The 27,932-nt window shown below is 53.9% G+C and overlaps 1 protein-coding gene across 2 annotated transcripts; it reads left to right on the top strand.

Annotated features, from left to right (window-relative positions):
- Positions 1-19: 19 nt before the first annotated feature.
- On the top strand, positions 20-27,803 carry Ncan (neurocan). 2 transcript variants are annotated; one of them, XM_021638140.2, is made up of 15 exons: positions 20-166; positions 4,251-4,330; positions 5,703-6,098; positions 8,653-8,827; positions 8,921-9,048; positions 9,316-9,609; positions 11,344-11,934; positions 12,756-13,949; positions 17,094-17,210; positions 18,614-18,727; positions 19,138-19,296; positions 20,413-20,495; positions 22,371-22,515; positions 22,906-23,088; positions 24,591-27,803. In XM_021638140.2, exons 2-15 carry the CDS (start codon positions 4,258-4,260, stop codon positions 24,728-24,730), a joined length of 3,792 nt encoding a protein of 1,263 aa, XP_021493815.1. In that variant the 5' UTR covers positions 20-166; positions 4,251-4,257; the 3' UTR covers positions 24,731-27,803. The 2 variants fall into 2 exon arrangements, with proteins under 2 accessions (XP_021493815.1, XP_021493816.1); XM_021638141.2 differs by having other exon boundaries at positions 24,587-27,803.
- The last annotated feature ends 129 nt before the right edge of the window (positions 27,804-27,932 follow it).

The following is a 27,932-nucleotide window of genomic DNA, read 5'->3' as shown; positions in this document are numbered from 1 at the left end:
GGCCTGGAGCTGCGCATGCGCAGGGCATCTTTGTGGTCCTTTATAAGTGAGGAGGCTGCGCCTGGCGTGCTGAGCGCCAGGCGCTGTGGCTGAAGGAGCACCTGAAGCCGGGCGGCTCGTCCTTTGTGCCCGGAGCGGTGGGAATGCATCCGCGTTAAGGAGCCAGGTGTGGGGGCCTGGCAAAGAAGGGGGGCAACAGGGAATCGGACTTGGGGAGGACTGACCAGGATGAAGGAGAAGCCCCTCTCCCAGATGGAGATGGGCAGGGAACGATGGGGGAGGGGGAGCCAAGTTTTTTTGGGGGGGGGCGCGGAACGCATGAGGGGCGGTCTTAGTGGTGTTGGGAATGGGAGTCTTGAATGAAAAAAACGTCTCTCCCCAACCCCCCGTGGGGAGGGTCTTTGGCTAAGGATACTTCTCTGGATCAAGCAGGAGTCGCTGAGAGCTAGGGCTAGGGCAGGGGCACCCCGAGTTTGGAGAAAAGACAAGGGCATCCTGCGCATGACCAGGATATCTTGGGACTGGGAACCCTGGTGTTTTAGCTGAAACACCCAGGGAATTTGAAGTGGGGCCTTCCAATTTACACATGAATGAAGGGCTGGGGTGGGGAGGTGGCTCCCAATTCTAGAGTGTGCACAGCGGAGTCTCATCTCTGGGAAGAGAAGCCAGACAGGTCTCTGTCTTCTTACTGAATCCTGAGCTAAGAAGGCGACTCAGGCGCCCATCCTAAGCGAGGGGTGGGTATCAGGTGCGAAGTTGGGGTGCAGTCCCTTTTCCCAGGGAGCATGCTGGGTGTGGGCTTCTGGTATGCCCCAAAATGGATATCCAGGACCTAGACGGACCCTGCGGAGAGACAGGGACCCCTGATGCCACGCGTCAGCTCAGCTCTCCACACCCTGCTTCACACCTAGTGTGAAGCATTTTACTAGTCTAGTCTGTCTGTGTGGTGCATTTTAGAACTCTGTTTGGGTGACCAGGTCTGAGAAGGGAAAGGACCCTGCACTGGGGTGTCAGTGACCCCCATGCACACACCACAGTGTGGCTTTGTTCATTCTAAGTGTGGCTGGGAAGAGGGGAGGGAGCCAGGCTGGGGCACGGCAGGGCGGGCATGGCCCAAGCTGGGCATGTGGAGATGGGGGAACACTGAGCCACCCCAGGCTCCGGCAGTCTTTGTGGCCCTGGACATCCCCACAGGTAAACAGGGAAGGCTCTCCCCCAGCGAGTGGGGTCTTTGTGTGTCAGCAGGCCACGAGCAGAGCATGTCAGGGTCTGGGGTCTCTATAACTGCTAACAGTTAGTGTCTTTTGTTACAAAACTGCTGGGGCCACAATGCTAGTGACAATGATGGGTCGGTCACCAAGGCCACAGCATCCCAGTCTGTACCTCCCAGGGCTGGTGTGGCAGCCGGTGGGAGGAGCCAGCCCTGCTGTGTGATCCGTTAGGGGTTTCGGCGAGGGCTCCAGACTGTGGGTGCCTTTGTGTAGAGGTCGCACAGCCTACCCAGTGAATGCTGGCATGGGTTCCCTTTGTTAATGTCTCTGGAAGTCTGTGTGTGTGTCTCTCTTGGGGTGTGTCTTGTGGGTAGGGAACGGGGACCCAGAGTGTGGAGGTGCAAGCCCAAGCAGGTTATCCTAGTGGCCTGAGGAGTCGCCGTAGGAGCAGCTGGCGGGATGGAGATCCCCGGCTCAGCTTCTTTATTCCTTCACCGTGTTCCACATTCGTGCGTGTGCACACAAACCCAGTGTGAGTCTCCAGCCAGGAACCACAGTGTGTGCAAAGGCGCGTGGGTGATTGTGAGAGGCTTCTGCCAGGGACCAGAAATCTCGTGGAGCTGATGCCCCCACACCACAGGGTGTAGACACAGATATACCCTTGCCCAGACGCAAACCACAGATGCACGCCCGGTCACAGATCCAGTGACACCAGATGACAAACGTCCAACTCCAATTCAGTGGAGACGGAGTGGGGTGGGGGCTGGGAATGGGACCGGGACACAAACACACACAGGCCCATGGATGTGTCTCCCCTCTCCCCTGCAGGCTCCTCTTTGCATATACATGAGGCTAATGCATCATTCATGAGGGGGTGGGCCCAGACCTCAGCCCAAAGGCTGTCACTCACCTCTGGTGGCCCAGGGAAGGAAGTATTTTAAGAGTAGGATGTGGGCGTGTGAGGGTGTGAGGGGAAGGGAGAAAGAGTGTTTGAGAAGGGAGGAGCGTGAGGCTGACTTTGTGTCTGTCACCGTGCTGGACTACCTTTAGGTATTTTTAGGGTGTTCCCAAGGTTTTGTGTACAGAGCTGTTTTAAAGGGTGATGTATTACAAGTCCTAGTTCATTTCTTCCTGATAATTTCAGAGGGTTTGTCTGGACGGGGCTCATTCTACAGATGGGGAAACTGAGGCATGGAGGATAAGGCCCCTGAAGCAGAGTTGCATAGTGGGTAAATAGAGTGTGACAGATTCTTTTTTTTTTTTTTTTTTTTGGTGGGGTAGCGGGACAGGTGTTCTCAAAACAGGGTTTCTCTATGCAGCCTCGACTGTCCTGGAGCTCACCCTATATACCATGCTGGCCTCAAACTAGAGACCCGCCCGCCTCTGCTCCCTCCGAGCTGGGATTAATGGTGTGATGGTGTGCGCCTGGGATCTTTTTTTTAAAGACTGGACCTCATGTAGCACAGGTTGACTTTAAACTCAAAATGAAGCTTAGGGTGGCCTCAGACCCTTGACCCTCCTGCCCCATCTTCCACAGTAATGGAGATGACAGTATTTGGCTACTGTACCCAGCTAAACTCAATTATGTGGAGAGGAATGGGGAGAGAGAACACATTTTCTGGTCTTGATCTCCCCTAAAATGGGATAGTCTCAGCCACTAGGATAACCTGCTTGGGCTTAGCGTTTCCAGAGAAAGAAACGGGAACGGCCTGGATTGGAGTTAGAGGCTGTGGATATTTATTTACAAGTTTGTAGCCTGTGCTCTGCTGTGCATCCCAAAGCAAAGAGCGTGTGGTGTCTGGGGGTAAGGCAGGCTGCGGCCAGAGCCACCGCATTAGGCGGCAGGGTTCAGCACCAAGGACAGGTCCCCGCCCGGCTCTCCCTTAGTGCTCCTAGAAACCCGGAGGAGAGGTGAAGGGGGCTGCCCTCCTGGAGCCTCTAGAGACCCCACCCGCGAGGGCCTCCCCTTCTTTGATAGGCTGAAGGGCAGATTTGCGCTCTGGCTTCCCCTCTCCTGTCCCCTTTGAACTTCTGTGAGGGGCTTGAGTTCAGAGAGGGGCAAAGTTTTAGGAATCCTTGGGGAATGAATGAATGTTTTTCAGGCATTTGGGGTAAACCTTTTTTCACAGCAGGCACTCGATAATTGCTTACCACCCAGCAGGTGAGGCCTGGCACCTATGGAGGGGATAGCTCCAGGCGGAGGCAGCTTCTGTGGGCTGCAGTCAGCTGGGAGAACTGGGCTTGGGAAGGGCCTGGGGACCCCCAAAAGGATGCGGACCCATTGCTTCCCTTAGGAGCTCCCATTCTGATGGTGGAAGCTAACTTGGAAAATAGGATTTCAGATTTGGCAGTGTGAAGTTTAGTGATAATATCAGCCACAACTAGAATATTCTCCTGCTAGCCAAGTTGCTCAAAGCATTGTCTATAAGTTGATTCATCTGTCCTTCCAGCCAGCTGTTGTCCTCATCTGACCCACAAGGAAAGGGAGGCAGAGAGAAGCTAAGCTACTTACCTGAAGTCTCACAGCAAGGCAGGGGCAGGGGCAGAGGCAGGGGTGTTGCCAAGGAGACCAGATTGGGCTAAACCTGTGTAGACTGTGTCTCTCCCCTTCCAGGCTGAGATGTGAGATCACAGGTCTGAGCCACCAAAACCAGCCCAGGCCTCACAGGTGCTCCGCTGGTTTTGGAGTCAGAGACTAGAACTGGGGACCCCACAGGAGTGTGTCAAGATCTGGGCACAGAACCCAAGGCCTAGGTAAGCCTGGAAGGTGCTGGGGCCAGAACCCAGGACCCCCTGTGCACTCAGCAGGCATCCCAGCACTAAGCCACAGCTTGGCCTGGATTCTCTGAAGGGAGAGGCTCGGGAGAAAATCCTGCTTGGCCTCTGCTTCCTTTACTGTGTGACCTTCAGTGACTTGCTGGTCTTTCTGAGTTCTGGTTCCTAATTCTTCCTGGGGCTGTCTGGTTCCTCCATGTTGAATGTCTGTGGAGGGGAGTTTTCTGCCATGACTCACCTTCCATCTCTCTCCTTTGCTCCTAGCTCCAGTATGGGGTCCAAATCTACCTGGGCCTCAGGCCTCCTGGTGCTGTGGCTGCTGATCCTAGTGACTGGGGATCAGGGTAAGTTGGGTTTACGGGGGGGGGGAGTCTTTGCACTCCACAGTCATAGCCATGGGTCAGCAGGAATGGATGAAGCTTTTTTCATTCCAGAACCTTTTCCTGCTGATCCTCTAGCTGGGTCTACAAAATAAAGCAAGAATAGCTGAAACCAGTCTTTGAACAGTCAAAAGGGAACATGATACCTGAGAAGTTATTTTTAGTCATAACCAGCAGAGGCTGGAGGTCCCCGCCTCTCACTGTCTTTTGCTGAAATGATCTGAAGACGAAAGGTGGGAGAGAGAGACAACAGCACAGGCGTTGATTACTGATGTCTGCCATGGCGGGACAAGGGAAGGAAGAGCTTGTGCCTCTCCTGGAACCTCCCCAATGGTGGTCAAGAGTCCAGACTTCATGGATTCTTTACTGAGTTTCCCTGTGGCTATAGGCAAGAATATTTATTTTTCTGATTTTCAGTTTCCCCAGCGTCCCTAAAAGAAGACAAGACATTGGCGCTGCAGATGGCTGTGGGAGTTCAGGGACTTGATTGCACTCAGGGGGCATAGTGGTGCAGCCCTGTAATCCCAGCATGTGGGCAGTAGATCAGAAGTGCAAGGTCATCCTTGGCTGTGTAGTGTGAGACCAACCTGTGCTACTTGAGACCATGTCTGAAAACAGAAGAAAAAGAAAAAAGAAAAAAAAATATAGCCCACAAACACTGGGAGCCAGTGTCTGCCTGTGGCTTAGCTTTTGAGGATCAGAGAAGGGAAGTGACTTTCCCAGGGCCACACAGCAAGCCAGTGATGATGACAGTCATAGTTCACCCACATAAGAAGCCTTTTTGCAAGTCACTGTGAGTAAGGCAGAACCATGAATGGTCCTGGCCTGGGAGTCCCTTTTGTGACATTGTACGGTGCCGCAGCCTGGCCTCTCTGGCCTCTATCCCTCTGTAAAGAGGGTTAGTAACTCGGGCTGTGGTGGTGCATGCCTTTAATCCCAGCACTCAGAAGGCCAACAGGTAGATCTTTAAGGCCAGCCTGGTCTGCAGAGTAATTCTAGGATAGCCAGGGCTACTCAGAGAAACCCTGTCTCAGGAAAACAATAATAAAGTGAAGCCGAGTATGGTGCTGAACTCCTTGAATCCCAGCACTCGGGAGGCAGAGGCAGGAAGATCTCTGTGAGTTTGAGGCCGGCCTGGGCTACATAGTGAGACATTGTCTCCAGGCCAACCAGGGTTACATAGTGAGACATTGTCTCAAAAAGAAAGAAAGAGAGAGAGAGAGAGAGAGAGAGAGAGAGAGAGAGAGAGAAAGAAAGAAAGAAAGACACTAAAGCAAGAAACATCAGTGTTCGGTTGACTTCTGCCTCTGACTCAGGTCCTTTCTCTCCACCCCAGACAAACAGGATACCACCACAGAAAAGGGGCTTCACATGCTGAAGCTGGGGCCCAGACCCGTGCGCGCTGCCCTGGCAGAGCTGGTGGCCCTGCCCTGCCTCTTTACCCTGCAGCCATGGCCAGGCACCCTTCGAGACATTCCTCGGATCAAGTGGACCAAGGTTCGGACTGCATCAGGTCAGCGACAGGATTTGCCCATCTTAGTGGCCAAAGACAATGTGGTGCGTGTGGCCAAGGGCTGGCAGGGACGGGTGTCATTGCCAGCTTACCCTCGGCACAGAGCCAATGCCACGCTTCTGCTGGGGCCGCTGCGGGCCAGCGACTCCGGGCTGTACCGCTGCCAGGTGGTGAGAGGTATCGAAGATGAGCAGGACCTGGTGACCCTGGAAGTGACAGGTGAGATGGGGCAGGTATGAAAGGGGAGGGGCCTAGGATGAAGGAGGAAGGGTTGAGGCTGGGTGGAGGGGCCAGAGAATCATAGCGAGAGAGACAAGAGAAGAAAGAGGAAGCTAGAAAAAGAGGGCCTGAGGATGAAAAGCACGATTCCTAGGACAGAAGGAGAGGGGCCAAAGTTAAAGGAAGAGCAAACAAAGATGGGGGAGCAGGGTGAGTGTGGAGGGGAGGGAGACGGCAAGCGAGGAGTCAAGGACAGAAGATGAGGGACAGCCGGACACCTGGCCCATGCCTGGGATCCCAGCACTCAGAGAGGCAGAGGTGGGTGTATTTGTGTGAATCTGAGGCCAGCCTGGTCTACAAAGCGAGTCTGGGACAGCCAGGGCTACACAGAGAAACCCTGTCTCAAAAAAAAAAAAAATTTAAAAAAAAGAAAGAAAAGAAGGGGAGGAGTTAAAATGGTAAAAGAGGGACTATGACAGGAGGGAAGGGGCCAAAATGGCAGGGAGCGGGCTAAGAAGGGGGGATAGAATGGTAGGAGAGGGGCCGAGAGGGGAGGGACTAAATGGTACAGCAGGAGCTAGGACAAAAAAGGAGGGGCCAATCATGAAAGGGGAGGGCCTGATGATGAAGTGGGCATTGTAGGACTGAAGGAAGGCTGGAAAGAGGGAATGAGGATGAAGAGTCCCAATAGAAAGGGTGGGGACTGGAGAGGAGGCTCAGAGGTTAAGAGCACTGGCTGCTCTTCCAGAGGTCCTGAGTTCAATTCCCAGCACCACATGGTGGCTCACAGCCATCTATAATGAGATCTGGTGCCCTCTTCTGGTGTGCAGGCAGAATACTGTATGTATAATAAATCTTAAAGATGGAAGCAGAGGGACTAAGTCGGTGAAAAGGACCAAGCCTGAAGCCCAGGCCCTGGGTTCTCACTTAGAAGTCGCCCTGAGTAGGGCTCTCAAGGGTTTTGATCCTCTGGGTCTAGGCCCAGCCCTTTCTCAGGCTCCTCCTTTATGCCCGAGGCATGAGCACACTGCAGGGCCTGAGGCTGCTGGACTGTAAGGCCCTTTACCCTCATCTAATTTACTGAACACTAAATTAATGGTTTTCCATCAAAATACTAATATGTCCATGTGGTAGTACATACATCCTTGCACTCTGGAGTCTGAAGATCACCAGACTCAGCAGAAAGATCACCAAAACATCAAGTCTCAAAACCACAAATAACAGAAAACAGTGAGGCTGGGCTTCCAGGGGCTCAGTGTTTAAGAGCGCTTGCTGCTCTTCCAGAGGACCTGAGTTTGATTCTCAGAACACGTCAGGTGGCTCTAGGGGCTGTGTCAATTCTGCCCTCAGGCACCGCACTCACAACACACACACACACACACACACACACACCCCAATACATGAAGCGTAAGATTCAGTAAATTAGGGCTGGAAAGAGATGGCTCAGAGGTTAAGGGGGGCCTGGCTGCTCTTCCAGAGGTCCTCCTTCCATTCCCAGCACCACATGGCAGCTCACAACTACATGCAAGTCCAGTTCCAGAGGATCCAGAGCCTTCTTCATGCTCTAGACCCCACATCATACATGCAGACACTCACACATATATAAGTAATATGTGTGAGAAAATAAGTAAATAGCCAAAGCGGTGCACACCTTTAACCCCAGCACTCAGGAGGCAGAGGCAGGCAGAGCTCTGTGAGTTCAAGGCCAGCCTGGTCTGCAAAGTCTAGAACAGCCAAGGCTACACAGAGAAACCCTGTATCGGGGAAAAAAAATCTTTTAAAAAAATGTTAAAGTGAGCCTATATTTAAAATGTCAGTTAACACACCTCAGGAGACACCATGTAAGTGTGTCTGCCCAGATCCTCTGCTAAACTCCAGTCATTTCTGTTTTGCCAACTGATTAAGAAAAAATGAGCTGGGATAGGGGCTGTGGTGGGGAACTGGGAAGCGGAGGCAGATGGAGCTTTGTGAGTCTAGGGCCAGCCTGGGCTACATACTGAGCTGCCCTCTCAAAAACAGAAATGAAGCCAGACAGTGGTGGCACTCACCTTGAATTCCAGAGGCAGGAGGATCTCTGAGTTTGAGGCCAGCCTGGTCTACAGAGCTAGGTCTAGGACAGCCAGAGCTACACAGAGAAGCCCTATCTCGAAAAACCAAAGTAAGAAATGAAACCAGATATGAAACACGGCTGAGAAGTCAGGAGCAGAAATTAAAAGTCATTCTTCGCTACATATGGAATTTGAGGTGGTCTAGGCTACATGAGAGGATGTCTTTTGTTGTTGTTGTTGTTGTTTTCGTTGTGTGTTTCATAGTTGTTGTTTGAGACAGGGTTTCTCTATATAGCTCTGTCTGGCCTTTAACTCACTCTGTAGACCAGGTCGGCCTCGAACTTACAGAGATCCGCCTGTCTCTGCTTCCTGAGTGCCAGGAATAAGACGTGTGCCAACCACACTCTTTTTTGAAATGACCCCGTCTTTTAAAAATCTACTCCAGGGAGGTCTGTTGGCTAAGAGTCCACATAGGCCCCTCTCAGGCCTCCTGCTGTTCCCCACAGGCGTGGTGTTCCACTACCGGGCGGCGCGGGACCGCTACGCGCTGACCTTCGCCGACGCCCAGGAGGCCTGCCGCCTGAGCTCCGCCACCATCGCCGCCCCCCGGCACCTGCAGGCTGCCTTCGAGGACGGCTTTGACAACTGTGACGCTGGCTGGCTCTCGGACCGCACGGTTCGGTGAGGGTGTGCACGGGGGGCGGCGACTGGGGCTCTCCCGGAGAAGGGGGCTCCGGAGCAAGCGTCTGATGGCCACTCCCCTCGCGCGGTCAGATACCCCATCACGCAGTCGCGTCCTGGTTGCTATGGTGACCGCAGCAGTCTGCCCGGGGTTCGGAGCTACGGGAGACGCGACCCGCAGGAACTCTACGACGTCTACTGCTTTGCCCGCGAGCTGGGGGGTAAGGCACGCTGCGTTTGCGCCCCGTATCTCCCTAAGCCCCCATGAATCTCTCCGAAGGCTTAGTGCCTCCCAGAGCCGGGGGGACCTGGGCCACCTCTCCCTGAGTGTCAGGTGTCTCCCAGGCCCCAAGTCCTCCCAAGGCCCCTCAAAGCTCTCCAAAGCTGGAGCCGTGACTCCGTCCACGTTTCCCGAGCTTCCTCTCCACAGTTTTGAGCGTCCCTCCTTCTCCCACCCCTTTCTGACCTCCACCCTGCTGCTCTCCTAGGCGAAGTCTTCTACGTGGGCCCCGCTCGCCGACTGACCCTGGCGGGGGCGCGGGCGCAGTGCCAGCGGCAGGGTGCGGAGCTGGCCTCGGTGGGGCAGCTGCACCTGGCCTGGCACGAGGGCCTGGACCAGTGCGACCCGGGCTGGCTGGCGGACGGCAGCGTGCGCTACCCGATCCAGACGCCCCGCCGGCGGTGCGGAGGCCCCGCCCCGGGTGTGCGCACAGTCTACCGCTTCGCCAACCGCACCGGCTTCCCCGCGCCCGGAGCGCGCTTCGACGCCTACTGTTTCCGAGGTGCGTTGGACGTGACCCCAGGAGGGCCCTGAAGGCCACGCCCAGAGCCATCGTCCGGGGGGTGGGTCCCTGCCTGGCCACAGTCCCCTGACCAACTTTTGCAGCTGCTCGGAGTGCGTTTGGATAAGTTCTCTTGAGATTGCACCCACACCAGGAAAGCTTGGTTATGGCCTTGCTGCGCGTCACACACTCCCCCGAAAGTGCTTAGCGAAAACCACGCCTCCATGGGTTCAGACCACACCCATCATCTGCTTTGGGCAGAACAAACCATATCCTGCTAATGTGCCCCCATGAGTCCGGGTCCCATCCAGATCATGTCCCCAACCAGGATGTGGAGGCCGTATCCTATCCTATGCCTTGTACACATACCCCTACCAGGATCATTGATGATGAGCATGCTTCCATGGCCATGCTTTTTGGTTTGGTTTGGTTTGGTTTTCAGAGACAGGGTTTCTCTGTGTAGCCTCGTCTGTCCTGGATTCGCGTTGTAGACCGGGCTGGCCTCGAACTCACAGCAATCCACCTGCCTCTGCCTCCCTGAGTGCTGGGATTACAGGCGCGTGCCGCACCGGGCAATGGCCATGCTTCCAGACCCCGGCAAATGACAGCCACATCCCTGCCTGCTTTCTTTTATTTACATTTCTCTCTTTAAAAAAATGTTTGTTTATTTACTTTATGCATATGAATGCTCTGTCTTTCGTGTACAGCAGAGAAGGGAATCAGATTCCATTCCAGAAGTCGTGAGCTACCATGTGGGTGCTGGGAATTGAACTCAGGACCTCTGGAAGAGCAGCCAGCGCTCTTAACCACTGAGCCGTCACTCCAGCCTCCATTTCCGTTTATCTTATTTTGTTTTGTTTTTGAGACAGGGTCTCCCTGTGCAACCCTGGCTGACCTGGTCCTCTTGGGGCACACCTGCTCATGCCTCTCAAGTGCTGGGCTTCAGTGCTTTGGCCTCTGTGCCCAGAAACCTTCCTTTCTATTTGTTCTTGGCTGTGGGCTGAGCACCTGAGAGAGCGCAGCAAAAGAGTCAGAAGTATTAAGGTCATCCAGGGCTACACAGTCAGTTCAAGGCTAGCCTGTGCTACTTGGTATTCTGTTTTTACAAAGCCAGAAACAAAACAACAAGATCATTCCCATACCCACAGAGAGAGGGGCAGAAGCCCTGTGACAAGCCACTCCCTCTGCAGGACTGTCCACCCCACCCCCGCCCCTGAATGGATCTTTCCTTAGATGTGGCCACTACGGGCCACTCTTCTCATCCAGCCTTCAGAAGGCGGAGGTAGGAGGAGCTCTGTGAAGCAAGCCTGGGCTACATTTTGAGTTCCAGGTTAGCTTGGGCTACAGACAGAAGACAGCACTGGTGGGCGGAGCTCTGGGGAAGGTTTCCTTCTCCCCTACGGGCTCTGTTTCCTTTAACCCTAGAAATCCACCCTTGGTGGGACTTATCTCCCTACCTGGAGTCACACCACAGGCCCAGCCGGGTGGAGGTGTATCGGGAGCCCTGATGTGTGGTCTCAGCGTCCGCCAGTGAGCCAAGCTGTCTCAGGTGCTCATGTGAGCACTTTCTGGTGTAGCAGCAATGGTACACTCCCTCTTCTCAGGCTGGGGAATCTCAGAAACCGCCCAGACAGACAGACAGACGCCCAGATGGAGCAGGCTGGAGTGTGCGCAGACGTAGTGCAGGACTTTCCCAGCATGCCTGTACCCACACCTCTTCTGCTTTGTCTATAGCTCATCACCTCACACCACAACACGGAGACCCCGAGACCCCTGCTTCTGGAGATGAGGGGGAGATTGTGTCAGCAGAGGGGCCCCCAGCCCGAGAGCTAGCGCCCAGCCTGGGGGAGCAGGAGGTGGTGGCACCTGACTTCCAGGAACCTCTTCTGTCCAGTGGAGAAGGTGAACCCCTGGGCTTGACATGGACCCAGGGGTCTCAGGAGAGCCTCAGCTCTGCCCCAGGAGGCCCCACACTGGCTTCCTGGCCCTCTTCAGAAAAGTGGCTGCTTCCAGGGGCCTCAGGCTCCACAGCTGTCCCCAGCAGTATGGCAGTGGAAATGGAGGACGCAACACCCTCTGGCACACAGGTCGCCCCCGCTCCCACGACAAGGAGGGGCCGCTTCAAAGGCCTGAATGGTCGGCACTTCCAGCAGCAGGGCCCAGGTGGCCAGCAGCCTGAGACAGCAGAGGCCAGCCCCCAGCCTCCCACCCCGGAAGTTCCCGTTGAGCACACGGGGCCTTCGGCAGCCACAGAGGCCTCAGACAGTGGCCGCAACAGCAGTGCCTGGGTCATTCTGACCAACGAAGTGGATGAGCCAGGGGCAGGTGAGTGAGCCGGGGAGAAATGGAGGGTGGCCGAGCCACACACTGCTCCCGCAGCTCCCTGGCCTCGCCCATAGTCCTGCCTCCAAATTTCCATTCTGTTTATGCATGTGCTGGTGTGAGTGTGTAAACGCATGTGACTGAGTAAGTTTGAGTGTGTGCATGTGTGATTTTGTGTGTGTGTGTGTGTGTGTATGTGTGTGCGCACGCGTGCATGCCCTGTAGGGCACAAGAGGGTGTTGGGTCCTCTGAACTGGAGTTGCAGGCTCTTGTAAGGTACTGGGGATTGAACCCGGGTCTTCTGCAACAAGTCCTCTTTACCACCGAGTCATCTTTCTAGCCCCAACACGCTTGGCTTTTATTGTCTGTTTGCTGGAAGAGGTGTTAGGACAGCTTCTTTTTTTTGAATATTTTATTTATTATGTATATAATGTTCTATCTGCATGTACACCTGCAAGCCAGAAGAAGATACCAGATATTATTACAGATGGCTGTGAGCCACCATGTGATTGCTGGGAATTGAGCTCAGGACCTCTGAAAGAGCAGCCAGTGCTCTTAACCTCTGAGCCATCTCTCCAACCCCAAGACAGCTTCTTATGTAGCCCAGGCTGGCCTCTAACTTCTCCATATCCGAGGATGACTGAACTCCAGAACCTCCTGCCTCCTGCCTGCGTGGTTAACAGACTTGTCAGTACACCTGGCTTAAAATGCTTCGGAGACTGTCTCCAAGCAGGGCAGCCTGGTCCTACCTCAAGCTCCTAAGTTCTGAGATCATGGGGGTGTGCCACCAAGCCCTGCTAATTTAACCCATTTCAACATCACAGGTTCTCCTGGCAGCAGGGGTGCCCCAGAGTCCCGGATGTGGTCCCCATCTTTGATCTCGCCCAGTGGCCCAAGCACTGACAGTACCCCTGGCCCACCAGGGGCAGCCGAGGAGGCCCTCAGTGTGAAATCAACCACCCAGCACCTGCCCTGGTCGCCCTCAGAGCCCGCTGTCTCTCCCTCCAGTTCCTCAGAGGCCCTGAGTGCTGTGTCCCCTGATGACAGCTCCCCAGACTTCCCCATTGTAGCCATGCTTCGTGCCCCCAAACTGTGGCCTCCAGAACGCTCCACACTTGTCCCCAGTGTGGCCCCCATTATGCCCTCCCCAGCTTCCCCACTCCCCTCCTGGGGCCTGGAAGAAGAGAATGAAGACATCACCACTGCCAGGCCTGCCAGCCTTGGAGCAGGAGGTTCCACTATGGCTGTCCCAGTTGAAGCCAGCCACAGATCCCTTGCTGCAGATTCTAGAGAAACTGGGGGGATCAGCTCTACCCAGGCTACAGAGCACCCCAGTTCTGGCCCATGGATGTCCATGGACTCCAGTAATGTGACAGTGAATCCTGTTGCCTCTGATGCTGGCATCACTGGGACTGAATCTGGAGCCTGGGACTTATCAGGGAGTCCCATATCCAGTGGACAGGCCACTGTGGACAAGATGCTGGCCACCTGGCTACCACTGCCCAGCCAAGGACTGGACTCAGGTTCCCAGTCCGCATCCTTGGAAGGCCATGGAGTCACCATGAGTGTGGAACCTACAGTGGCTTTGGAGGGAGGTGCCACCGAGGGGCCTATGAAGGCCACCTTGAAGCTGGTCCCCAGCGGGGCTGATGCCACTTGGGGATCTGAACCTAAAAGTTTCATTTCTAGCACACATGTGGCTGTGACTATGCCTGAGGCCCAGAGCATGCCCACACTGACCTCCAAAAGCTCCAGAGACCACACACAGCCAGAGGACCACATAGTGACCCAGGGGTCAGCAGGGCCTCTCATCAGTCTGCCTTCTCATCCTTGGTCATCTCTGGCCTCAAGCATGAATGAAGTGGCCTCAGTTTCCTCAGGGGAGCCCACAAGTCCGTGGGATGCCTCCAGCACGCTGATACCTGTGTCCTTGGGCTTGGATGAATCAGACCTGAATGTTGTGGCTGGGAGTCCAGGCTTGGAGGGCTTCTGGGAAGAGGTGGCCAGCGGACAGGAGGGTAAGTTCTGGGTTCTCCATCTGTCCTAATGTGGCCAGGATATGGGTACTGGTAGCTGGGGGTTCCCTGAGCAGAGGAAATGCTCTGGAAGGGCTGGAATTTTCTAACAAAGAATGGTGTTGGAGGTCAGAGGTCAGGAGGCAGGTTAGATTGGGCCTTTCTGTGTTGAATTGTATCGTGCTTTGTTTGGAAAGGGTTTCTCTGTATAGTCTTGGCTGTCCTGGAACTTGCTCTGTAGACCGGGCTCACCTCAAACTCACAGAGACCCACCTGCCTCTACCTCCTGAGTGCTGGGTTTAAAAGTAGACAGCACCTTGCCTGACTAACACTGGACATTTCCTCCACTTGAAGCATGTGGTCGTTGACCAAAGCATGAGGCATTGGGATTGGATTTAGCGAAGTTCCGTTTCCAAATGTCCAAATCACTTTGAGAGGGCAATGCAGTGTGATGCAGGGGGCTAGCCTTAAATGATTTGGGTGTCCAGGGAGACCTGGATCTGGTTGCATCCCAGGCAGGAAAGGAAGGATAGGACATGGTTCAAAGAGTATCTAGGATGGACAGGAGCCATAGCTGGATTGATCCTGGCATGGAGGTGGCAGAGACCAGAGCTGTGGAGAGAGCAGGGGGCAGGAACAGTCTCAGTGACCAACAACCCTGCCTGCTTGGCCACTGTGTAACCCAGGATGACCTTAATCTGGTAGCAATCCTCCTGCCTCAGCCTTCAGCATGCTGGAATAATAGGTTTATGCATTCATGCCCAGTACTTTAGTCACTGTCTATTGCTGTGAAGAGACACCACAGCCAAGGAAACAGAAAATAAGACATTTAACTGCGGCTGGCTCTTAGGTTCAGTGGTTTAATCCATTGTCATCACGCAGCACGCATGGTGCTGGGCAGCAGCGAGAGCTACATCCCCAGCCACACGCAGAGAAGGAAACTGGGCCTGGCGTGGGCTTCTGGGGCCTCCGAGCCACCTCCGGGGACACACGTCTCTGCAAGGCCACGCCTCCTAATCTTTCCAATTCCCTCAGCCCTCGTGACTAAACATGTGAATGTCTTATGGGGCCGTCCTTATTCAGACCGCCATACCTGACTGGTTTTTAAGATTCATTCATTTGTTTTATTTACTTATGTGAGTGGGTAAGTGCGCACACTGTTCACACGTGAACACGTAAACACGTGAGCAGTCCACAGGGTCCATCCTCAGGCTATGGGCCTTGCTTGTTTTTCGATTACCTTCTTTTGATGTGTGTGCACATGCCAGGCACTCTTGCAATGATCAGGTGACAGCTTTGGGAACAGGGCTCCCTTCCTCCACTATGTGGGTCCCTCGGCCTCCACCTCCCAGAGCTGGGGGCTGCAGGTTTGCCTGCATGCGTGTGCACTGCATATGTGCCTAGTGCCCGGGGAGCATCCTTAGAACCGGAGCAAGCAGTGTGCAATGCCAGGTGGATGCCGGGAACAAGCCTCTAAAACAGCGTTCTTAGCTGCGGAGCTCCCTCCTGCCCCCAGCTTTGAGACAGGCTCTCGCTATGTAGCCCCGGCTGGCCTGGAACCCCTGCAGATTAATCAGGCTGGCCTCTAATTCACACAGAAATCTGTCTCTCTGCCTCCTGAGTGCCTGGATTAAAAGCATGTGCCACCATGCCCAGTTACACCCAACTTTTTTGAAGTGGTGCAAGGGATTGAATTCAGGTCTGAGCCATCTCCACAGAATACCCTCATTTCTAAGACAGGGTCTCACTCTGTAGTCCAGGCTAGCCCAGAGATCTCACCAACCCTTCTGTCTCAGTCTCCTGAGCGTGAGGATCATGGGCCTGTGTTCCCATGCCCAGCCAGCTTGGCTCAACTTTGGAACGTTTCGTAGGACAAGTTCTCATATGGTTCTCCATAACTTGTGGGGAAACTGAGGAAAGGGGAGATCTGAGCACTTAATATGTTCATACAGCTGTGGCTGGAAATCACCATAGGACAGAAAAAAAAACAGAGCTTGTGAGTCAGGACTGGTGCACGCCTGTCATCTCATCGCTGGGGAGGTAAAGGTCAGAAGTTCAAAGTTAGCCTCAGCTAAGTATTAAGTTCAAGGACAGCATGGGTTACTGCATGAGGCTGTAGAAAGGAGGGAAGAGGGGAACAGGGAGGCAGGAAGGATGAATGAAAAGAGGAAGAAAGGAAGAGAGAAAGGAAGGAGGAGGAGCCTGAAAGATGCTGCGTCCAGGGTGTGTGGCCTGGGCTGTCAGAGGGGCCGTGAGGAGGTGGGTCCCCGAAAGCACCAAATTCTGCAGGAGAGTCAAAGGAAGATCTGCAGTCAGGACTCCAGGTGGGAGACCCTGGTGGCTGCGGTGGGAGAAGTGTCGAGACGCCCACAGCACAAATGCTAATAAAGCCAAAAATAACCCACTGTGGCTGAGTCAGCGCCAGCCGTGGGCAGGTGTCATGGCGGGGCCCCTGACGGCTGTCAGTTGATGCATGTCGCCTCTGCCCTAGACGTGCTTGCGCAGGGCTTCAGCACACATATCAGGCAGCCCCTCTGTCTCCCGAGCCTCAGCCACTGCGCGGCAGCCAGCTGCCCCGTGTTCAGTTAGGCAGGACCGATTGTGTGCCCGCTGCGTTCTGTGCCTCGAAAGCCGATATTCCACAACTGCATTCTCTCAGTGGTCAAAGTGGCATGTGGCTCCTAGGGCTGCATGTGTCAGCTCACTTAACTAGTGTAAGTGTGAATGAGGTATGCAGCTGCCATCTGGAATGTCACCGCAGTCAGGAGAGCCAGAGACGAAAAGCAGTAAGTACAAAAAGGGCTACTGAGAGGATTCAGTGGGTAGAGGTGCTTGCTGCCGAGCCTGAGGACGCGAGTTCAAGCTCCAAGACCCACGTGGTGACAGACAAAGTTAACTTCCGCAGTTTGTCTTCTGACCCCTGGGTAAGCCAGTCTAGTATGGCCTGGGAGAGGGCCCTGCTGTGAGCCTGCCCACACCCCACACAGGCTGTAGTGCAGTTGTCAAAATCGTGAGGTCTTTATCCAAAGCATGGGGGCCAGTGTGCCCTGGGGAGGTGACGAAGGGGGCTCCAAGGGCCGAGGTCTGAAATCCATGGAAAATGACATGGTTGCCAGTCTGCCCTCTCCCTTCCTGTCCTCCCTGCAGACCCTACAGATCCCTGCGAGAACAACCCCTGCCTGCACGGGGGCACCTGTCGCGCCAACGGCACCATGTACGGCTGTAGCTGTGACCAGGGCTACGCTGGGGAGAACTGTGAGATCGGTGAGTGTGCCAGCCCAGAGGCCACTGTGTTGTCCCTCGTGAGTCTGGGTGAATCCACTGAAACTAGCTGAGCCCAAATGAGGTAGATGTGCTGCTGCATCCTGGGGCTGGAGCTCAACAGAGCACTCAGAATTAGGACAACAAAAGGCTCAGGTGCTTCCCAGCAAGCAAAAGGCTGTGGCGACTACCCTCATCTCGGTGGACAGCAGTATGGGCACCCACACTGCTAAATATGAGATTATAACACTAAATATAAATGGTGTAAATAAAAACAAACTTAGTTTGGGCTCGTCTAATTCCAGTTACATGGGATCCAATGCCTTCTTCTGGCCTCTGCAGGCAATGCACACAAATGGTGCAACAGACATACATGTACATACATGCATGCACACATACATACATACATACATACATACATACATACATGGCCACTGTGTGGGTGCAGGAAACTAAACCTGGGTTCCCTGGAAGAGCAGCCAGTGCTCTTAACCTCTGAGCCACCTCTCCAGCACCTATGTGTAATTTCTTGATCACTATGCATCCTTTCCTTACCTTCACAACCACATTAGGAATTATAGAGTCATAACTAAAAACATAAAAATAAGGGCCGGGCATGGTAGAACATGCCTTAAATCCCAGCACTCAGGAGGCAGAGGCAGGTGGATTTCTATGAGTTTGAGGCCAGCCTGGTCTACATAGAGAGTTCCAGGACAGCCAGAGCTGAGAGATCGTTTCTCAAAAACAAAACAAACACATACAACATAAATAAATATCTTTTTAAATATAGTATTTAAAAATCAAAGTGAGAGCTGGGCATGGTGATACACACCTGTAATTCCAGAACTCTGGGAGGCAGAGGCAGGCAGATCTCTGAGTTTCAGGCTAGCCTGGTCTACAAAGGTGAGTCCACGACAGCCAAGGCTACACAGAGAAACCCTGTATCAAACAAACCAAAATAATAATAATAATAAAATAAAATCCAAGGGAATGACACTGAATAACAACACCCAAGATTGACCTTTGGCCTCCCACAGATGTACCCGTGTGTGCACTCACATACAGACGGAGCAGGGTCAAAGGAGTTAACTGAGTTGCCAGGTTTTGTCTACAAACACTGCCCGTAGGGTTCTGGGCCCTTGCAAGTGTGCAAAGGAGGCAGCTTTTGGCTACAGTAGCCCTGAATGCCAGAGTGCCACACTTTTGTCCGGTGGCACCTGCTGCCCATCATGCTCACTAGTGCTCATTGCTCAAGGCTCCTCGCGGCCACAGAACCATCCTGCCATCCCCATCCCCAGTATCCAGAGGAATGGTTAGAAGAAACTTGACCCATCTTCTCCTGTGGGTGGGGATCTGAGTAGAGGCTGACCTCTGACCTCTGACCTCTAACATCACACTCCTCCCAGACATCGACGACTGCGTGTGCAGCCCTTGCGAGAATGGAGGCACCTGCATCGATGAGGTGAACGGTTTCATCTGCCTCTGCCTGCCCAGCTATGGGGGCAGCCTGTGTGAGAAGGGTAAGTCCCTGCCCCGGACACTTTCAAGTCTCCCTGGGTCCGGCTGGTCCCACGGGGATGGAAGTTAGTTTCATCATTTCATTTATATGCTTGCTTCTTAATTACATTTTAAAGACACGTATTTTGTTTATGTGCCTGGGAGGGCACACACGCCATGGTATGTGTGGAGGCTGGGAAAACCCTTCAGGGCTCATCTTTTCATTGTGTCTAGTCAGCTCCTCAGGCTTGGTGGCTAGCCCCCTCACCTACTGAAAACATTTTAATTAACTATCTGTTTTATGTGTAAGGTTGTTGTGGCTGCACATATGTCAGCATCACGTGTGCTGCAGCCTCACGTGTGCTGCAGCCTCACGTGTGCTGCAGCCTCATGTGTGCTGCAGCCTCATGCTCCTGTCTCCCCCCACCCCCAGACACGGAAGGCTGCGACCGTGGCTGGCACAAGTTCCAGGGCCATTGCTACCGCTACTTTGCCCACCGGCGGGCCTGGGAAGATGCCGAGAGAGACTGCAGGCGCCGGGCCGGCCACCTGACGAGTGTCCACTCGCCAGAGGAGCACAAGTTCATTAACGGTAGGGACAGAGCAGTGGGCTGGCGTGGAGCTTGTCATGTGACAGGAGCCCTGGAGATAGTCCCTTAGAAAGTCACTCACGCCTCCATGATGGGTCACATGTCTGTGGAATCACTTGTTAGCTCACCAATGCTCCCCAAATATTTTCTGCACACATGTTAGCTTCCCAGTGGCTCAGGCCTCATGATTGACAAGCAAGCGTGTCATCAGGAAGTGACATTCAGGAGGGGACAAGGCATGTGACCATCAAGCAAGTCTAAGTGGATAACGTGACCTGATGCTTGGATTATTTCCATATTTATCCTTTTATTCCACATAACTTTTCAACACACTAGGAACTGAGAAATTCCTAGAGCCAGGGGATGGGACACGGAGCCTCTGTGCAGTGACAGGCATTGGAAGTGGTTCTCATTACTCTAGTCGTGTGGCTCTGTCCCTCTGGGCACCCTCTTTGGTTACCGTGTCAACCCTACCTCTCACATCTATGGTCTGAAATGGCTTCTGACTCCTCACTGCCCAGTGTGGCTCCATCTCCCTCTCCCACCTTTCCAGAGACACCTGACAGGGTCTGAGCCTGTTCTCTCCTTTGCCGAATTTGTCTCCTTTCCTCACATCTGTACCCAGGGCCGGACAGGGCTCTGGGCCTCCCTCACCTCTGTAATCCCCCACTAGCTACAATACTCTACAGCCTGCCCTCAGACTAGGGAAAGTTGAGGCCTTCCTTTCCAGAGCACACTGGACCTGTGCAAACTGTGTGTGGTGAGGGCGAGGCTCCTTGCCCCTTCCTCTTCCTTCCCATCCATCCCACAAACACTTGGTCACTTATTTCTCCTAACTCCCATCCTTCCCCCCCAAGCCCCACTCTGGTCCTTTCTCCTCCGTACCCTCACGCTCAGGTGTCCTGACTCACAGGCCCGTGCTGACTGCCCAACTCTCCCTTGCTCGTCCACCATGCTCTCGCTCCCTGGCAGCTCTGCAGCGTATGGTTCTCCCCGGCCTCAGGCTTGCTCCTGCTCCAGTCCCCTCGAGGCTGAGGAAGCGAGGAGGCCCCTGGCCGTCATCTCCTCCCCACCACTCTGGGGCAGAAGCACACTCTCACAGCCCCTTCTCTCAACAGGTTTTGGACATGAGAATTCTTGGATCGGCCTAAATGACAGGACAGTAGAGAGAGACTTCCAGTGGACAGACAACACAGGACTGGTGAGTGGCAGGTCCCTGTCCTCGGGCTGCGGAGCCTCATGGATCCTCAGAAGCCATGGGTGTGCCTTAGCAGAAGAGAGCTCCGACAACTCACTCCCACTGCAGTGAGGCTGGGGCGCGCCTCAGCCTAGCTTCTGTGAGGTTTTGGGTTCTGTCCCAACACTGTTAAATATTTAAAAACACATACCGCTGAAGTCATGTGCTTGTTGGGGTGCTTGCCTGACATCTAGTACTTTGGGAGCTGAGGCAGGAGGATTACTCCAAGTCTGAGCTTGAGCTTGAGCTACAGAGTGAGTTGTAGACCAGTCTCTGTTAAGCAGTGAGACCCTGTCTCAGAAAAAAAATCAGTAAGAAAAAAAATCAGCACAGGGACCGACTCAGAGAGGAAGCCTGCAGGGGAGCCAGGGGTGGGGGTTGGGCTATGGGGGTGAGTAGCGCCATGGGATGGGGTGAGAGTAGGGGTGGGGGTAGGGTGGGGTGGAGTGGAATCATGGGGATGGAAGCATGGGTGGGCTTTGAGGGGAATTAGGTGGTGTGTGCTAGGGGCTGGGCAGGCAGAATGAGGAATTATTTTTTTTCTGGATTGCTATGGAATTTTGGTTTGTCGTGATGAAAATTTTCTGGAAATAGATACAGATGGTTATACAACACTAAAAATGGGGGTCACAGCGGAAACCATGGCTCTTAATTCTTTACATGCGGGCTGGTGAGCCGACCTAGCAGGTGCAGGCTTGCTGCCTGAGAACCCGAGTTTGATCCCTGGGGCTCCACGTGTGCAAGGAAAGAAAGGACTTCCAACGGTGTGCATATGTGAAATACAAAGGTTTGAGACAGGGTCTCAGTGTGTAGTCCTGATTGTCCTGGAACTTGCTCTGTAGAGCAGGCCGGCCTTGAACTCAGGACTTGCCTGTCTCTGCCTTCTGAGTGCTGGGATTGAAAGTGTGTGCCACCATGTGTAGCTCAAATGAATAATTGTTCATAAAGTTTTGTCTACTTCTGTAGTGTGTAGGGAGCTTTGCCGTCGTGTATACTGTACACCATGTACGGGTAGAGGCCAAGGGAGGCACCAGAAATCCTGGACCTGGAGTCACAGAAGCATGTGAGCCACCCTGTGGGTGCTCAGGGGCGAACTCCAGACTCGCACACAGTCAGGAGACTCACACAGCCAGGGCTCAACTGCCGAGCCATCTCTCCTGCCCAGATTTTTAAAATGTAATAGTAGCTGGGCAGTGGTGCACGCCTGTAATCCCAGCACTCGGGAGGCAGAGGCAGGCAGATCTCTGTGAGTTCTAGGCCAGCCATGGCTACACAGAGAAACCCTGTCTCAACGTGTGCCATCACACCCAGCTTAAAGGCAAGACTAACACAATTAGTAAGCTCTCCATCCCCTCTTGCTGCCGTGCCGTGAGAGCTGGCCTTGCCCTCTCTGCCATCAAGGATCTCCACCATCTGGCTCTGATGCCTTCCCTGCTGCTGAGCCTCTACCTGTTCCCTGTGCTTGGAACCCTGCCTGGGGGCCCCTCTCCTTCAGTGCTTCCTTCTCAGGGAAGCCCTCCTGTACTTCCAGGCTGGGGTCAGCATTTGTTCAACCATTTACCTAATAGTGAGGGGCTAGGGAAAGAGGAGGCACGGAGGAAAACAGAGAAGGTATTGCAGCCTCCCAGCCGGAGAAGGGGTGGCAGCTGGAGCCCACTGCAGAGAAGGGGTGACGGCTGCAGCCTCCCAGCTGGAGAAGGGGTGATGGCTGGAGCCCACTGCAGAGAAGGGGGCACCAGGTCTCCTCCTGGAGGGGTCTGGCCACAAGAATCACACAGGAAGTGCCAAAAACTGGACCTACACCCCAGCACTGGAGTGACCTCAGCTCTCTTTCCAAAGCAATATGAGAACTGGAGGGAGAAGCAGCCGGATAATTTCTTCGCGGGTGGAGAGGACTGTGTGGTGATGGTGGCTCACGAGAGCGGGCGCTGGAATGACGTCCCCTGCAACTACAACCTCCCCTATGTCTGCAAGAAGGGCACAGGTATCGCCTCTCCCTCTCCTCCCAGACACTCCCGGCTGTTTCCCTGTGACCTGACCAGTTCCCAATTCTCGTCTTGCTGTGAATGATTTCTAAGATGTCTTTACATATGAAGGAAAGTGTTTGTTTGCATTCTGCCCATTTTTCTTTTGTGTTTCAGTTTCTCTTTCTTGTGTCTGATGCCCTAGGGAGTGGGGTGTGTCCTGAGGATTCCACCCCCACCCCAAGGAGCTCCTGGTTTAGGTGAAAGGGAAGAGACAGCACAGCCATGTGTGACTCTGAGCCCAGAGCTGTGCAGAGGGAGGGGCCTGATGGCACAAGGGATTTCCATTCAACAAGCTGCTTTATCCTCACCGGTAGCCACTTCCTTAACCAGAGACCCTCTGTCCCCAGTGCTGTGCGGTCCCCCTCCAGCAGTGGAGAACGCCTCCCTGGTCGGGGTGCGCAAAGCCAAGTACAATGTCCACGCCACCGTGCGATACCAGTGTGACGAAGGGTTCTCCCAGCACCACGTGGCCACTATCCGCTGCCGGAACAACGGGAAGTGGGACAGGCCCCAGATTGTCTGCACCAAACGTAAGTGCTGTGCCCAATAACTGTGGCCAACAGGATTCCAGTTGTCCTGATTGGAATGTCCCGGCCCCATGCAGTAGTGTAGCACCTGTAACCGCAGTAACCTGGGGGCTGAGGCGGGAGGTTACGAGCTCCATGTCAGCCTGGGCGTGCAACCCACAGGAGAAGAAAGCTGAGCTGAGGAAGTGGCTCTGTTGGTGGAGTGCTTGTAGCTCGGTTGGTGTAGGAGTGCTTGAAGCTCAGTTGCTCAAGCCAGGGCATCTATTTCCGTGATAAGGTACGTGTGGTGACACCTATCATCCCAGCACTCAGGAGGTAGAGGCAAGTGGATCAAGGGTTCAAGATCATCCTCTGCTACAAAGTAAGTTTGAGGCCAGCCTGGGCTTCATGAGGCCCTGTCTCAAAAAAAAGCCTTCCTGGTAACAGAGCAAAAAGTGAAAAATTACCAGGCCACCTAGTGCCTTTGTTTGTATGTTTATGAGACAGGATTTCATGGAGTCCAGGCTGGCCTCAAAGTTGTGAGGTGTAACTAAGGTTTGCTCCCCAGCCTCACAGCGCTGAGTGACAGGGGCACACAAGTGTCCACTGCCAAGTGACGGGTATTTGACCCCATTCTCAGCTGCCCTGAGGCTGGTGCAAAGGGGCTGCAGATCCCAGGCTAACCTGGGCTACTGAGTGAGAACCACACCACCCACAGATGTGGCTTTTTGGTAAACTGAGCCACATTTGCAGCCTCTGCCTGTAAGAAGGGGTCAAACTGAAGCCGTTTTGAATAAAATTTCCATTTGAATAGAGTCAAATAAAGTTCAGGTTCGAAAGCCCTCTCCTGATTGGCAGAGAGAGATGTGTGCGTGGATATCTGACATCCTGGTTGCCAAGTTGAGATGGGAATGCTGGGCAGCTGAGTAACCTCACCAGTGGGAACAGGATAAGCATACCACAAAGGCAGGCTCCCGAAGAAGCCTCCTATCCCTAAACCCTGTTTGGTGGGAAAATGTAGCTGGAACTTGGCAGAGATGTTTATGGATTTCAGGCTTAAAAATTCTGTTACATTCTGGCTGGAGGTCGCGGTTCTGCCCCAAGTCTGTCCTTCAGCCCTGATCAATCAGTGACGACCTTGGTACATTACATTTTTGTCATCTGCTTAAATACCTAGTAAGATGTGTCCTAAGATGCAGCCAGCTCACGAGCCTGTGCGTTTGTCCCTGACCGGTCAATTTTCGCTTCCTGACTGAAATAAAGATCTTGCTTTGCTGGGTGGACTCTTGTGCCTGCTTGGGTTGCTTTGATTTTTGGACCCCAAGTCAGTTTCTTTTTGTTTTTTTGGGTTTCTTGAGACAAGGTCTCAAGGTGCAGCTCTGGCTAGCCTCTTCCTGCCTCTGCCTCTGTCACCTTGCCCGGCCTGCCCCGTGTTGCCTCTCTTCCCGTTGCCCTGAGGAGGCCAGCGACATCCGGCTGCCCCACCACCCATCACCCTTTCATCTCTCTCCCATCCCCACAGCCAGGCGGTCACACAGGATGCGCAGACACCACCACCACCAGCACCGGCACCACAAATCCCACAAGGAACACAGGAAACACAAGAGGCACCCGGCGGAAGATTGGGAGAAGGACGGGGAGGACCTCTGCTGAAGATCCGGGCTAAGCAAGCACACACTCCCACGCTCCTCCAGAACTCAGACAGCCTTGAGAGAGCGGGTGGGGATACCCCTGAGCCCCATACCCTTGTGGTCCTCTGTACAAAGCTCAGATCACCCGCCTTCCCTACTGAGGTCCTTCTGGCAGGGAGGCTACTCTGGTCTGGCTGAACCCCTAGGATCAATTCCCAGCCACTGAAAAGGGGTCCTAAAGTCTGCTTACTAGGTGTCCACGGGGGGCAACAGCTTGTCTGTATGTTCTGAGGAGTGACTTTCACAGCAGAGATTCAGGCTTAGTAAACAGTGGCCCACCCTGAATGCAGGGTGCCGCTTTGGCTCAAGGTCACTGACTTCAGAGCGGAGGCCCAGCAGTGTGGACATGAACTGCACTGTAGTCCCATGCCCGCAAGGGTGGTCTTCCATCTCTCTGGCTTTCTTTTTTCTCTCTTCTTCCTTCTCCCTGTCCCCCACCCCATAGACTAGGCTGGTCTTGAACTCACTATTGTAGCTAAGGCTGATTCTCCTACGTGTGCATCACCATGCCTGCCTGGTTCATTTGGTGCTGGACACGGAACCCAGGGCCTGTGCGTATAGGCAAGTGCTCTCCACTAACTAAGCCCAGCCTGGTCTTTGGTCGTGGTGCATAAATCTAGTGTGGAATTTTTGTATACTGAATTTTAGTGATGTCTCTTAGAGCCGGGCTTCCTTGCTTCTGCAGGGAGGCTACCTGGAGCAGTGGGGGCAGGGAGGTTCGTGCTGCTCATTTCCCCTGGGTCTGGAGCCGTGCTAACATATGCCGGCTAGATTTGAGACAGGGCGTCACTGTGCAGCCCTGGCTGGCCTGGAACTTATCGCTCTGCCTGCCCCAGCCTCCGTGCTGGGATCACTATGTTCAGCCTTCTTTTGGTTTATTGACATAGGCTCTCACTCTGTAACCCAGGCTGCATTTCAGCCCACGGCAATCCTCCTTTCTCAGCCAGAGTGCTGGGATGACAGGCATGCACCATCACGTGTGGCAACTTTGTGGGTTTGTGATGACAGATCTCTCACACCCATGTGTGTGTGTGTGTGTGTGGAAATGAGATCACTGCAGTAGACAGAGGCTGCTGCATCCCTCCCCCTCCATCTCTCAGGGAGACACACAACCTCCTGCCTGAACCTAGATGGTGCCACGTTTTCTAGCCCTGAGCCTGTCTTTACTAAACCCCTCCAGCAGACCTCAGTAAATCCCCTGCCTCAGGTCCCACCGTCACCCCGTTCCTGTCTCCAAACCCTGCCTGGCCCACTGGAAATGCTTACAACTTGAAGGGACGCCTCTTCGCTGTCCTGTAGAGACAAGTGGTCTTAGAAGCAAGAATACATACACCTTATTTCACATTTTAAAAACTGTGACGGAATCCACCTTTTGCTCCTTCTTTCCATTTTCACCCGAGAAAAGACTCCTCCAAGCCGAGGACGGGGTCAGACCTTTGTCTCCTGAGCTCGTGTCCCCTTTCAGCCCCTCCAGTCTGGGTAGAATCTGTGTGTTGGAACCCAAGTTCGGGGCCTGAGCACAGCCCTGTGGGTAAAGATGCTAGCTGCATAAGCCTGAAGAAGCCACATTAATCCCTGGAACTCATGCTTTAAAAAAGAAAAGCCGTGGGCGGGGTGGGGGGGTGAATCTGTAATCCCAGCACTCTTATTGTGAAAGAGGATGTAGGGACAGGGAGCTTGTGAGCCGGCTAGCCCGGGGGATGAGGCCTAGGATGGCACCCAGCAGAAACACCTGGAAGGCCAGACCAGCTCCTAAAGGGAACCATCCAACCACCACATGCAGCACGGGCGAAAACCCCCACCACCACCACGCACAATCCTTACCACCACATGCACACACACACTCGCACAAGCACAAAATAAATAAGTAAAAATTTCAGGAAGTGTGGGAGCTAGTGGGGCGGGGCGGCTCAGGGATGAGTGCTTGGCAGACCTGCGCAGGTCCTGGGCACCATGCCCAGCTCTTCCCAAGCGAATGCATGGCCTACCTAAGGGATCAGTACAGACAGAACTGTTTACTGAGCCTGCGTCCCTCTCAGGAGGTAATGAAAGCCTGGGGCAGTGACCGAGTAGAAACCTCCACCTAAGGCCTTGGGAGATGCCCCTGAGTCCCCTCATCAGCCTTGGTGGCCTGTAGTCTCCCGTTTTACACATGATGATAAGAGAAAGACAAAATTGCAGACAGTGCTAGAGGAAGGATTTTGTTCTGCACGTTGTAACTGCCGTAAGGTTGTTGTGTCTTGTTTTTTCAGACAGAGCCTCATATATCACAGGCTGGCCTCGAATTCACTGTGTAGCTGAGGATAGCCGTAAACTCCTGATCCTTCTGCCTCAGTTTCCCCAAGTGCTGGAATGCACTACTATGAATGGTGTATATGGTGCTGAATGGAGCCCAGAGCTTTGTTGCACTAAGCTCTCTGTCAGCTGAACTCTAAGCACTCTACCAACTGAGTTCCAAGCACTCTGTCAACTGAGCTCCAAGTATTCTGTCAACTGAGCTCCATTCCCAAACCCTGGTCTTGATTTGTGCTCCCAATTTTTCCTTTATGTATGAAGGAGGAGATTGAAACCTCTTACCTGCTGTCACACTCTCTCTTCTCTCTCTCTGTCTCTCATACATACACACACACACACACACACACACACACACACACACACACACACGGAGCAAGTGTGGAAAACGGTCAAGAACAGCAAACTGGACCCTGATCCCTAATGGTCCCTGCTGTATCCAGCACTGTCAGGCCTCTGGCTGTGGCTGGGGACACGGTTGTCCTCCCTGCTGGGGGCTCAGTGGCTGCTCCCTGGCCCCGCCCTACCTGCTCCGTGAAGTGGGCGTTGGGCTCTTCTGGAGGGAAGCTCATCTCCAGCTCCTCCCCTCTGTGGTGTGTTCTGCTTGGGCCACTCAGATGAGAAGAGCAGGAGCGCGAACAGCTCCGGGCTCTGCTGGGTTTCTCCTGGGAGCGTTGCTGTGCTGTGCTGTGGTATCTGACACTGTGGACGTTAATAAACTTCTTGGACATTTGAATAAATTTTTTAACAGTTCAACTTGCCTGTTGCCCCGATACTGTCTCCTCACCCATTCCCTTGCCTGTGCCCCTGAGCACCGGCACTTCCCTGATGACTCATGGAGCCCAGGCTGGCCCAGATTCTCTGTGTATCTGAGGTCTTGACTCC

The sequence above is a fragment of the Meriones unguiculatus genome, chromosome 4 (assembly GCF_030254825.1).
Source record: "Meriones unguiculatus strain TT.TT164.6M chromosome 4, Bangor_MerUng_6.1, whole genome shotgun sequence".
Lineage (NCBI taxonomy): Eukaryota > Metazoa > Chordata > Mammalia > Rodentia > Muridae > Meriones > Meriones unguiculatus.
This window is presented reverse-complemented; position numbering and strand designations above follow the sequence as displayed.